The following is a 12,738-nucleotide window of genomic DNA, read 5'->3' as shown; positions in this document are numbered from 1 at the left end:
ATGCTCCCTCCCGCAGCAGCAGGTAGGCACTGCGGAGAGCATTTCCTGGCGCCCGTTATTTTGCCACGTGCTATTAGTTTTCTGTAAGTAAAATCCTCCTGAAGTGGTGCAACGTTTTTCAGGCACACCCCCAATGGAGGTGAGCTGCGTGTACCATTTTGACTGCATACCAAATATCTGGTAGTACCGGGAATCGAACCTGGGTCCGCATGGACGGCAGCTAGCAGCACTAACCGTTATGCTACGAAGGTGGACATACATTTTCTGTGAAATCTGTAGACTTTTTGTTGCATATTTCGAACAATTTTTGTCCAGTATACTTTTTCTTTGTACAAAAAAGTAGTGGAGTAAATTAATGTTCTCTGTATTCTGCGTGTGTGACTAGTTCCTTCCCAAGTCGACGCTTTCTTTTGGCAACACTGCGATCTCTCTGCAAATGCTCATATGCCAACTACGTAATGACGTGACTCCATGTTCCTCATTATTCGTGTGAACTCGTGATTGACTAACTATCGTAAACTATGCTCTTTTGCTACTTATTTCAGCTGGCAGCATTTCTGATGAATTTATATTTCCACAATAGTATAAAATTTAACCAATCAACGACGGGTACTACAGCTAGTGCGCAATACACAAATCCTTTATGAAATTTGCACGGCCGAACAATCCTCAAATCACTTCCAACAACCAGTCACAGCGTCTCCAGAAAGCCTGCAGTGAAAACGCACCACTTCTCGAGCACTTGTTAACAACCCTCAGGCTGCTCACTCATCTGTTTATACAAAATACACATGACTGAGAGACGAAACGAAAAATTACCTTAGTTTCACACCTTGTTACAACAATCGCTTAAATACTGAAATAATGTTGTATAAATTATTCCAGTACTGGGTACTCTACGCAATTCAGTTACTTATAAATGCTGTTTGATCATCGTCATTCCGACCGGGCGAGTTGCCCGTGCGCGTAGAGGCGCGCGGCTGTGAGCTTGCATCCGGGAGATAGTAGGTTCGAATCCCACTATCGGCAGCCCTGAAAATGGTTTTCCGTGGTTTCCCATTTTCACACCAGGCAAATGCTGGGGCTGTACCTTAATTAAGGCCACGGCCGCTTCCTTCCAACTCCTAGGCCTTTCCTATCCCATCGTCGCCATAAGACCTATCTGTGTCGGTGCGACGTAAAGCCCCTAGCAAAAAAAAACGTCATTCCGAATAAATATGTATACACTTATGCAAAAAGAAATATATACGGAAAGTAGCCACCACCGATGAAGTATATACACAAGGTTTGTGGCCTGTTTCTCATGAATTTAGTGCATGTAACATGGCAAATGTTAGTGTAAGATAACATTCTCAACCGTACTGCTTGGCTTTCTTTACCGAGTCCACTACCTTGGTCTCGCGATGCCGACTTTATCCGTTTCAAACATCAATCCAAATTTAAATTCGTTGAAATGGCCGGGAGTCGAACCTGGGGCCCCAAGTAAGAGGCAAACATGCTACACCTAATCCATGGGACTAAGAAAAAGGCAAAATATTGTTCCCGTCTCGAGGTAGTGCAGTTCTTTTTAGGCACACCTCTATTGGATTGGAGCTGCGTGTAGGATTGTCGTATCCTCGAGCGGTGATGCTAACTACAGAACTAAAAACGAGAGGGTTTTGAAGATGTAGATTATGGACGTATGTAAGGTGGTTGTTAAGAGCTGAAACTCCTATGATCTCCTATATATGTGTATGTTAACCTGATGATGTGCAAACAATATACACTGACTGACAGTGACAATGCAACACCAAGGAGGAGTGGTTCGAAAGGGATGAAAGTTGGGGAAAAAACAGAGACGGCACGGATGAATAATTGATGTTTATTTCAAACCGATATGGAGGTTACACAATGCGCACGGCATCGACTCAGTAGGATGTAGGACCACCGCGAGCGGCGATGCACGCAGAAACACGTCGAGGTACAGAGTCAATAAGAGTGCGGATGGTGTCCTGAGGGATGGTTCTCCATTCTCTGTCAACCATTTGCCACAGTTGGTCGTCCGTACGAGGCTGGGGCAGAGTTTGCAAACGGCGTCCAATGAAATCCCACACGTGTTCGATTGGTGAGAGTTCCGGAGAGTACGCTGGCCACGGAAGCATCTGTACACCTCGTAGAGCCTGTTGGGAGATGCAAGCAGTGTGTGGGCGGGCATTATCCTGCTGAAACAGAGCATTGGGCAGCCCCTGAAGGTACGGGAGTGCCACCGGCCGCAGCACATGCTGCACGTAGCGATGGGCATTTAACGTGCCTTGAATACGTACTAGAGGTGACGTGGAATCATACGCAATAGCGCCCCAAACCATGATGCCGCGTTGTCTAGCGGTAGGGCGCTCCACAGTTACTGCCGGATTTGACCTTTCTCCACGCCGACGCCACACTCGTCTGCGGTGACTATCACTGACAGAACAGAAGCGTGACTCATCGGAGAACACGACGTTCCGCCATTCCCTCATCCAAGTCGCTCTAGCCCGGCACCATGCCAGGCGTGCACGTCTATGCTGTGGAGTCAATGGTAGTCTTCTGAGCGGACGCCGGGAGTGAAGGCCTCCTTCAACCAATCGACGGGAAATTGTTCTGGTCGATATTGGAACAGCCAGGGTGTCTTGCACATGCTGAAGAATGGCGGTTGACGTGACGTGCGGGGCTGCCACCGCTTGGCGGTGGATGCGCCGATCCTCGCGTGCTGACGTCACTCGGGCTGCGCCTCGACCCCTCGCACGTGCCACATGTCCCTGCGCCAACCATCTTCGCCACAGGCGCTGCACCGTGGACACATCCCTATGGGTATCGGCTGCGATTTGACGAAGTGACCAACCTGCCCTTCTCAGCCCGATCACCATACCCCTCGTAAAGTCGTCTGTCTGCTGGAAATGCCTCCGTTGACGGCGGCCTGGCATTCTTAGCTATACACGTGTCCTGTGGCACACGACAACACGTTCTACAATGACTGTCGGCTGAGAAATCACGGTACGAAGTGGGCCATTCGCCAACGCCGTGTCCCATTTATCGTTCGCTACGTGCGCAGCACAGCGGCGCATTTCACATCATGAGCATACCTCAGTGACGTCAGTCTACCCTGTAATTGGCATAAAGTTCTGACCACTCCTTCTTGGTGTTGCATTTGCTCTGTCAGTCAGTGTACAAGTAAGGATGAAGTCGGTCACTTAGTGGTACGTGCGGGAGCTTTTCTCAGAATGGCTACTCCAACAAGTGCAGATTGGACTCTAAGAATAGAGACCAATGACGGCTGAGAGTATCGTGGAGTCTCCACACAACTCCTAAGACCGAGCTCGATAGCTGCAGTCGCTTAAGTGCGGCCAGTGTCCAGTATTCGGGAGATAGTAGGTTCGAACCCCACTGTCGGCAGCCCTGAAAATGGTTTTCCGTGGTTTCCCATTTTCACACCAGGCAAATGCTGGGGCTGTACCTTAATTAAGGCCACGGCCGCTTCCTTCCCACTCCTAACCCTTCCCTCTCCCATCGTCGCCATAAGACCTATCTGTGTCGGTGCGACGTAAAGCAACTAGCAAAAAAAAAAAAAAAAAAAAAAAAAAACTCCTAAGCTTTAAGATGCCAACTACGACAAGACCTAGAAGAACGAGGGCTGAAGTCAAGAGTCGAAGTATGAATGATGGGTACCGAATACTAGCAACACCTTCCAACTCGATCTGCTATGACTTACTCGTAAGTCGCGAAGCCGCTTCTGGAGACCCATAGGTCTTCCAGTTGACGTGAACTGAATACAAGGTCTGCAAAGGGGAACTAGTAGATGATACGAGTAATACCCCACCTCCTAGCAACGAGGTGTAGATTGCTTGCTATTGTTTACTGTCTCCCACACGTGGCAGGTGAAACATACCTTCTCTCCTTCCTCAAAACATATTTTAGTTGTCTGCCCATTTATTCTTTTTTTATGGGAGCCCTTTACACTATCACTATATTATTTATTTCCAATATTGGAATCAACATATGAGCATTTAGATTACCCTTCTCCGTTATCTCCGCGGGATCCTTGCGATCCATAAAGCTCTGTTTACTTTTTATCTCAACAGCTTGCGTAACATTCCTTCGCCGAGCCAAGGGTTTGTACTTTAACACAGGCCTATGGTTTAAGTTTCAGAATAATTACTTCATACTATGTAATGCTACCTTAAATGTCCGCCACGTGGTGTAGCGGGAGCGTGCCTGCCTCCTACCCGGAGGACCCGAGTTCGATTCCCGGCCAGGTCAGGGACTTTTACCTGGACCTGAGGGCTAGTTCGAGGTCCACTCAACCTACGTGATTAGAACTGAGGAGCTATCTGACGGTGAGATAGCAGCCCCAGTCTAGAAAGCCAAAACTAACGGCCGAGAGGATTCGTCGTGCTGACCACACGACACCTCGTAATCTGCAGGCCTTCGGGGTGAGCAGTGGTCGCTTGGTAGGCCAATGCCCTTCAAGGGCTGTAATGCCACGGGGTTTAGTTTGGTTTTTACCTTAAACATGGGTTCGTGTCCAAGACATGGTACCATTTTAAACACATACCAGCCTTCCTGACATTATTATATCTCTGGTAGTACCGGCAATCGAACTCGGGCCTCCAAGCTGTTCAGAGGAAAGTGTTCTTAAAGATTAAACAAATGTCGCTTTCGGAAATTTAATGTTAGCATACATCTGAGGGGAGTGGCTTATGTATTTAGCCATTAAAGTACACTTTTATTGTAGAAAGAGATAATATTTAATTTCTTATTTATTTATTTATTTATTTATTTATTTATTTATTTATTTATTTATTTATTTATTTATTTATTTATTTATTTATTTGAAAACTGGCTCTCATTTGAGATAGTCCCTTGGGACTCAGTACAGTCTCAAAAAGTGAATCATGTATATGTTTTTCATTTATGTAAGTCCCCAGGAAAGCTTACTCTGTTCAGAAAAGTGAAAAAAACCAAGATGTGAATGTTTGATTACTTTTCACGTGTATATACCCTTAAAATAGAACCAGTCAATCGAAGGTCATTTTGTAATAAATACTATGACATCTGGTGCATTAACTCTTCTAGAGATTTGAGTTTCAAAGTATTTACTCCTAAAAATATGACAGTTAACATGTCGCTGTCACCTTTCCTCTTAACATCGTCCAGAAATACTTTCACAACTGTCATTAAAACACAAAAGAACTCCTGTATTGCCACCGGGAAGTAGCCAGAAGAATTGGTCTAATCTAGACGAAATACCGCGCACGTGCATTCCATTGATGGGTGTGGAAATTATGAGGGTCGCAATGACCTGTAATGTCTAAGACGGTCAGCAGATGTAGTTTTGCCAACTCACGAACACAAAAAAGGTGAACTGTAATAAAAATATAGCTAAAATGGCTAGGATTACAGACTGAAACAGCTAGACGACTGATCTAATTATTGGAAAGTATGGTTTCCTCATCTCGCTGTACTAGAGATACGTTATCACACACGACAGAGTATGCTGCTGAGGAAGTTTGTAGCATGGCAGCAGCGTTTGGTTTTTCTGGGGCCAAAACTTACAAGCAGAAAGGCATCTAATGTTTGTGACATCATTCTATTTCTTGATTTTGAATTTAAAATATTAACTTTACCAAAGACCCTTCTACATCAGCATGCGAGTATGGAAGTCTTAATATAGAAAATAGCTAGGATTCAAGTTATTAATAGAAATTTTCTTCACTACCATCTACCACAACCCCACAACTGTATTGTATTAAAGACTTTTTTCCTATTTTGTATAAGTAATATTTTTCCACTGGGTTACCAATAAGTCTGTGTTATCAGAAACAACACCAAGGTCACCTGCGATATCAACAATTGAAGGTTTCAGTACTTTCAGGATTTCCCCACCATGGAAACATGCTTGTCATTTTCATAGTCATTTTCATCGTACGCAGGATATGACCGTAGTAAAGTTTGTTCATCATTGGCGAATGTTAAACTCAATATCAGTTATGATTCACTGCCTATGTTCATTTAGAGTTGACTCAAACTCAGAAACAAGGTATCGTATTGGATCCAATTAACCTTCAACTGACGTGCCTAATAGGTAAATTCTTGTTGTAGGGATCAAGACACACCTACACAATGACTCTAGTTATTGACTTAGGTCATTTATTAACTTATTTCGGTCAATATTCTTTTCCTCAAAGGCTTTACTGGTTTTCTGGTCTTCCACCAAAATTGGTTTCAAGTAAGAAAGGCACAAGGCATTTTGTGGGTCACTGTACGCGTCAGAAAGTATTTGATCAGTTTAGCACTTTCCTCTTTGTTTCGACAAGTCAAAATGTAATTTAATTTTGTTGTACTCATTTAAAATGCGTCTTACAGCGGCCTCTGTAAAAATTTAGCGAGTATTGCTCATTTGGGGAATTTTCAAAAGTTTATGCCGACAATTAATTATTTTATATATATTCTCTATAGCAATCTGCCTTCTAGTAGAATATAAAAACCAGTTATGTTTCTATGATTAAATAGTCTGAATTACTTGGTAATTTCGCCTCACAAGTGTGGCTTGCTGCAAACTGGAGGAAATGGCACACATATCGAAACAAAACTATGAAAGGATTTTGTAACTTTTCTTTGAGTTGAGCTAACACTCCGTTATTTACTCCCGTATAAAATCAAGAGTGTCCATCCCTAGACCAAATTAATCTATTAGAGTTCAATTTTCTTTCAGAGAGCAGGTGTAGTATTCTTTTCGCTATACTATCAACACCACGCGTTCCAGTTCCACGATGCCAAGGAATATGGATACCATTTTACTGAGACTGCGACTGAAATAATACGCCTAGACGGCCAAAAGTTCTGTAACAATTATGCCTGTTGACTAATCTATTATCAAACCATATTTCTGATTTCCTATATCTGCAATCAGTTCCTGACTAGAATTAGGTAATAACACATTCTTAATCATTTCTGCTCACTTAGTGCGGTGTAGACGAATGTCAGAAAATGTATTGTCCGAAAAAAGCACATTTGTAGAACTCTGACTAGTGGTTACTTGCGAGTAGAGCTCAATATTCTTACACGAACATTGATATTGTATCTTCTGCCTCACGTAGGCCTAATGAGCCTGCAGTGTGAAAGTCCACTTATTGTTCGTTCAAGCAGACAGAGGAAGGGATCGGTCGCGCTTTTATGCTTATCGCGTTGAGCATGCGATCTTAAATCAAACAAGTTTGATTTTATATGACACTTACAATATTTAAAAAGACTATAAATCGTAGAGAATAACTTTAAAATTAGAGAAAACTAAAACTGTTTACGTTAGAGTAAGTTATAGCTAAGAACTGAACTCCAAATTTTTCTGCATATTACATTTAAAGATAGCTAGAACTAGCTATAAAACGACTAAACTGGCAACACTGACAGAGTGTGTTAGTTGCTCATTAGCGTTAACCTTATCATACATCATACTGTGAAGGCAGGCAGACGCACTAGATAGCATTATCACTACTGAGCAAAGTTTGACAGGGACCATATTGCCCTTGAATTCTTACGTACCATGCATGTCGCAGTTACTCGATATTGTAACTTACGCCTCAATTGCACTAGGCGAGGTTGCTAGCTAGTCGCTGTTTCTAAATTCACTCTATGTAATAACGCTGTCCATTATACTCGCCACTAGCTCTGCTCTGTTAGTGCTACGCCCTGACGATTTCACTACCTGGCTAGTAAACTCGCCCTGTGAAATACACCTAGCTTCTGAAACCGCTACCTATTAAGTGCGAGAATAGTTCCTGATGCCCCTGCACTCAGATCGAGATGAATAAAAGGAAAAGGAGACAATTTACAACAGTGTGTGTAAAAGACTGGCTAAGAAGATGAGAAACACTTTACTGAAAAGTTGAACGATGAAAATCGTATATTCTACTGGAATACTTTGAAATTAGACGGAGCCCAGTTTGATACGTTATTGCATATGACTGCCGGGTAAAAAACAAAGCACTAGAAAACTAGAAGTAACAACACGGTGTTTTGCAACTGCTGATTCATTCAAGTCTCCAGAATACATCGAGTTCTTGAATGCACAACTTAATTAGGTTATTTCCGACAAAAGGGTAGCGTTACATAAATGTTGCAAAGTTTGGGATGTGAAGACTTGGGAGAAAGGAGACGAGCTGCTCGACTAAGTGGTATGTTACGAGCGTGGAATGGCATTTGTAGACGAATACGTTTGAGGTTTTGAAAATAGGAAAGATCAAAGTATGAATATAAAGTTGCAATTCAAGAGGACAAATTGGGGCAAATATTCGTTTATAGGAAGGGGAGTTAGGGATTGGAATAACTTACCAAAGGAGATGTTCAATCAATTTCCAATTTCTTTGCAATAATTTAAGAAAAGGCTAGGAAAAGTACAGATAGGAAATCTGCCACCTGGGCGACTGCCCTAAACGCAGATCAGTAGTGATTGATTGTTTGATTGATTGCTTGTACCCGAAGTCTAACTGTCGAGTAGGCGATTGTAATCGATACTCGCTGTGCTGTCTCAAGCTCACTCCCGTGCTATTTTACATTCGCTGGTGAATCCCAGAGAAGTTAGTACGTGAGGGCATCCGTATACTGTATGTGGCGAATTTTTCGGTCGACTGAGATAAACCAAACCACGGGAGGGTCATCATATTGTGTGCCACGCACTACGTAACTACTTGGAAGTACCTGCCATCTGATTCTTTACAATATCTCGTGTCATTCGCGCTTTGCCCTGATGACTACCATCAGGTGGACTGTTGGATCATCGTCCACTGAGTAACCTGCCATTAACACCAGAGCAGAGATGGCTGCGTTCAGAGTGGTGCTGTAGTAAGGAGTAATGGATAAGTAAGCGGTGACGTCGCATCAAGGTGTGAATAACCACAGAGGATGATTTCAAACTAACTTAGACGGCATTCGGGGGGCCCTCTCAGCTGAACGGCACATGAGGACAGCACCTTGGTACGACCTCTCAACAAGACAATGCTCATCCACACATGTCACGTATGTCTGTGGACGTTTTCGGTACGGTTGAGGTACTCCTGTGACAGCTGTCTGTCCCTGATAAAACATATACAGGATCAGCTCGGATGTCAAGACTGATCCCATGTCGATCTGCAGGATATCGACGGCCAGTTACAATATATATTTCCTTGGAGAGGATACCATGAATCTTCCGAACACATTTATCCAGACCCGAGGGAACTCTACATTGTATTGACATGGTACCAGCAACTCTTCTTCCGTTTAATTTTATTACAGTCACACGAGCCTTCAACAGGTTCAGTTTCAGTTAATTTCCACTTCTCCTTCCAGGTGCTTAAATGTGTTAGTCGACATTGTACTGTATATTCCATGGATCCTTCCTGGAAGTGCCTTTTAATAACTAATTATACACAGCCCTTTTGAAGTACTGTAGTTCCTAGATTTCAACCATCTAGGATACCTCCATTTGTACATCCCCAATACACTGACTGACAGAGCAAATGCAACACCAAGAAGGAGTGGTCAGAACTTTATGCCAATTGCAGGGTAGACTGACGTTACTGAGGTATGCTCATGATGTCAAATGCGCCGCTGTGCTGCGCACGTAGCGAACGATAAATGGGACACGGCGTTGGCGAATGGCCCACTTCGTACCGTGATTTCTCAGCCGACAGTCATTGTAGAACGTGTTGTCGTGTGCCACAGGACACGTGTATAGCTAAGAATGCCAGGCCGCCGTCAACGGAGGCATTTCCAGCAGACAGACGACTTTACGAGGGGTATGGTGATCGGGCTGAGAAGGGCAGGTTGGTCGCTTCGTCAAATCGCAGCCGATACCCATAGGGATGTGTCCACGGTGCAGCGCCTGTGGCGAAGATGGTTGGCGCAGGGACATGTGGCACGTGCGAGGGGTCCAGGCGCAGCCCAAGTGACGTCAGCACGCGAGGATCGGCGCATCCGCCGCCAAGCGGTGGCAGCCCCGCACGCCACGTCAACCGCCATTCTTCAGCATGTGCAAGACACCCTGGCTGTTCCAATATCGACCAGAACAATTTCCCGTCGATTGGTTGAAGGAGGCCTGCACTCCCGGCGTCCGCTCAGAAGACTACCATTGACTCCACAGCATAGACGTGCACGCCTGGCATGGTGCCGGGCTAGAGCGACTTGGATGAGGGAATGGCGGAACGTCGTGTTCTCCGATGAGTCACGCTTCTGTTCTGTCAGTGATAGTCACCGCAGACGAGTGTGGCGTCGGCGTGGAGAAAGGTCAAATCCGGCAGTAACTGTGGAGCGCCCTACCGCTAGACAACGCGGCATCATGGTTTGGGGCGCTATTGCGTATGATTCCACGTCACCTCTAGTGCGTATTCAAGGCATGTTAAATGCCCACCGCTACGTGCAGCATGTGCTGCGGCCGGTGGCACTCCCGTACCTTCAGGGGCTGCCCAATGCTCTGTTTCAGCCGGATAATGCCCGCCCACACACTGCTCGCATCACCCAACAGGCTTTACGAGGTGTACAGATGCTTCCATGGCCAGCGTACTCTCCGGATCTCTCACCAATCGAACACGTGTGGGATCTCATTGGACACCGTTTGCAAACTCTGCCCCAGCCTCGTACGGACGACCAATTGTGGCAAATGGTTGACAGAGAATGGAGAACCATCCCTCACGACACCATCCGCACTCTTATTGACTCTGTACCTCGACGTGTTTCTGCGTGCATCGCCGCTCGCGGTGGTACTACATCCTACTGAGTCGATGCCGTGCGCATTGTGTAACCTGCATATCGGTTTGAAATAAACATCAATTATTCGTCCGTGCCGTCTCTGTTTTTTCCCCAACTTTCATCCCTTTCGAACCACTCCTTCTTGGTGTTGCATTTGCTCTGTCAGTCAGTGTATTTAATACAGGTAATGTATCTCTCTTTGCATTCCTTTCATTTTCTATTGCCTGAAAATATTTAAATAGCATTCTTGCTTCAGCGTTGTCATTTTTGATTATTATGATAGTCATAGCTCTTATCGAAGATCAGTTTTAGCACCCTCATCTTTCTAGGTCATCTCTACTGGTTTACACATGTATCGTGATATGGTGATGATTCCTCGGCTGGAGTCCCTCGCCAGACAGTACTATCCACAAGGAGACAAGCTACCGCAGTTTCTTGATTTGGAAAGGAATGCCAGCCTGTTGATTGCCAATACTCACTTTACTCTCAACGGAGTTCGACCCAACGTACCAGCCTTCGTTGACACTGCGGGCATCCACTGTAAAGCTTCTAAGCCACTACCAAAGGTGAGATTCTGGTACGGATATGTGAATTTACCATGAACTGTGTACTTGATCAGTGAAATCCCAAACTAATTTTACTTACTTTAATAAAATCAATAAAAGAAAAGGAGTGACAGGAATGAATTTAGGTGTGTGCTCAAAATCTATCTGGGGTTTGAAATGGGACCAGAGCTCAACGCACAGACGGGGGCAGGGGTCTGCTAGAAGAGGGAAGAAGACACTGATAGGTGAACTTACGAGATGTTAAAGCCGGCAGACGAAAAAGGTCTAGAGATCAAGATCTAGTGCATGGAGGCTCAACTGGAATGTAAGAAATTCTTTAACATGTACTGAAAATCATCAACATTTTTTTTTACTAATGATGTATTTACTTCGAGCTATGTGTTTTTAGAAGGGACATTATACCTATATGAACTTTAATAATAATATTTCCATTTTAAATCATTTGGTATCGTGGTCATATCTAACATGAAAATCTTATACATTTCGTTGAATATTAAGCAGTACAAATAATTTTCACCATGAAGCTATTTATACTTAAAAGGTTATGAAAGGGAGAACCATTAAGTTTAACTGAGCATAATAATTTAATTTGTACTTCTGGATAGAAGTACACGGTAGATGGAGTTGGTAATTATAGAGATGGCAACTGTTGGAAGTGACGAAGTTTAAATTACGAATTCTTATTGAAGAATGAATATACGTATTGCCCCAACTTACAACAATACTCAGTTTATACGATACAGTTGATAAAGTCATTAATTGAAATCTTTAAATTATGTTTGTCAATGGAATAAAGCACTGTCCTTGGAATTGGCTTCTGGTATTTTACAGAACACTTGTTGAACAAAAAATGGTAGTCGGGTTCTTCTCAAATCTATTCGGATAGTTTCATCTTTACAAATACTGTACCTTCAGGGAAAATCGTTTGATTTAATAGCCAGCGTTCACAGTCACTTATTCACTAAGTTAATTATTTGTATTCGCTTTAACTTCACTTATATTTGATAGCCCGTCTATATGCGGTCGCCGCGTTCTCTCGCCACGGTGCTCAAATGGTTTGAATAATCACCCAACTAAGCCCACCATTATGTAAATAAATGCCACCCTCTAGACAGACAAACTTGTTATGACAATGCTACTACGGAAACAATAGACTCATAGCTTTCCCAACATGCTCGTTGAAATCGCTGCCCCCTATATCAGTTGTTTTAAGAAATCCGGAGGCCAGTAAATAACACGGATTAATAATATTAACGAAGTATAAGTTTCTAATTGTCAAAACCTTGTTCCTAGAATGAGCTTTTTGATATTTTATCAATTTAATCAGGAAACTTAAAAAAAATGTTTTGTGAAATGAAAGTTTTAAAATCTGAAGGATGTTGAATTGTAGTTTTCCTACTTCGCTTAGAGGTCCATTCTAATGACAAGGCATCCT

At 43.6% G+C, this 12,738-nt stretch overlaps 1 protein-coding gene across 2 annotated transcripts in view; it reads left to right on the top strand.

Annotated features, from left to right (window-relative positions):
• LOC136874735 (UDP-glycosyltransferase UGT5) overlaps positions 1-12,738 on the top strand; it is a 115,327-nt gene that overhangs the window by 71,090 nt on the left and 31,499 nt on the right. Inside the window, exon 5 of one of the 2 annotated variants that reach the window (XM_067148402.2) lies at positions 11,067-11,303. The exons of the other annotated variant lie outside the window; for it this stretch is intronic. Within the exon in view, the coding sequence (XP_067004503.2) occupies positions 11,067-11,303 (237 nt within the window). The remainder of the gene's footprint in view (positions 1-11,066; positions 11,304-12,738) is intronic. 2 annotated transcript variants of the gene reach the window in all.

The sequence above is a fragment of the Anabrus simplex genome, chromosome 5 (genome assembly GCF_040414725.1).
Source record: "Anabrus simplex isolate iqAnaSimp1 chromosome 5, ASM4041472v1, whole genome shotgun sequence".
Taxonomy (NCBI): domain Eukaryota; kingdom Metazoa; phylum Arthropoda; class Insecta; order Orthoptera; family Tettigoniidae; genus Anabrus; species Anabrus simplex.
Note: the sequence above shows the minus strand (reverse complement) of the source record. Positions and strands in the feature narration are given on the sequence as shown.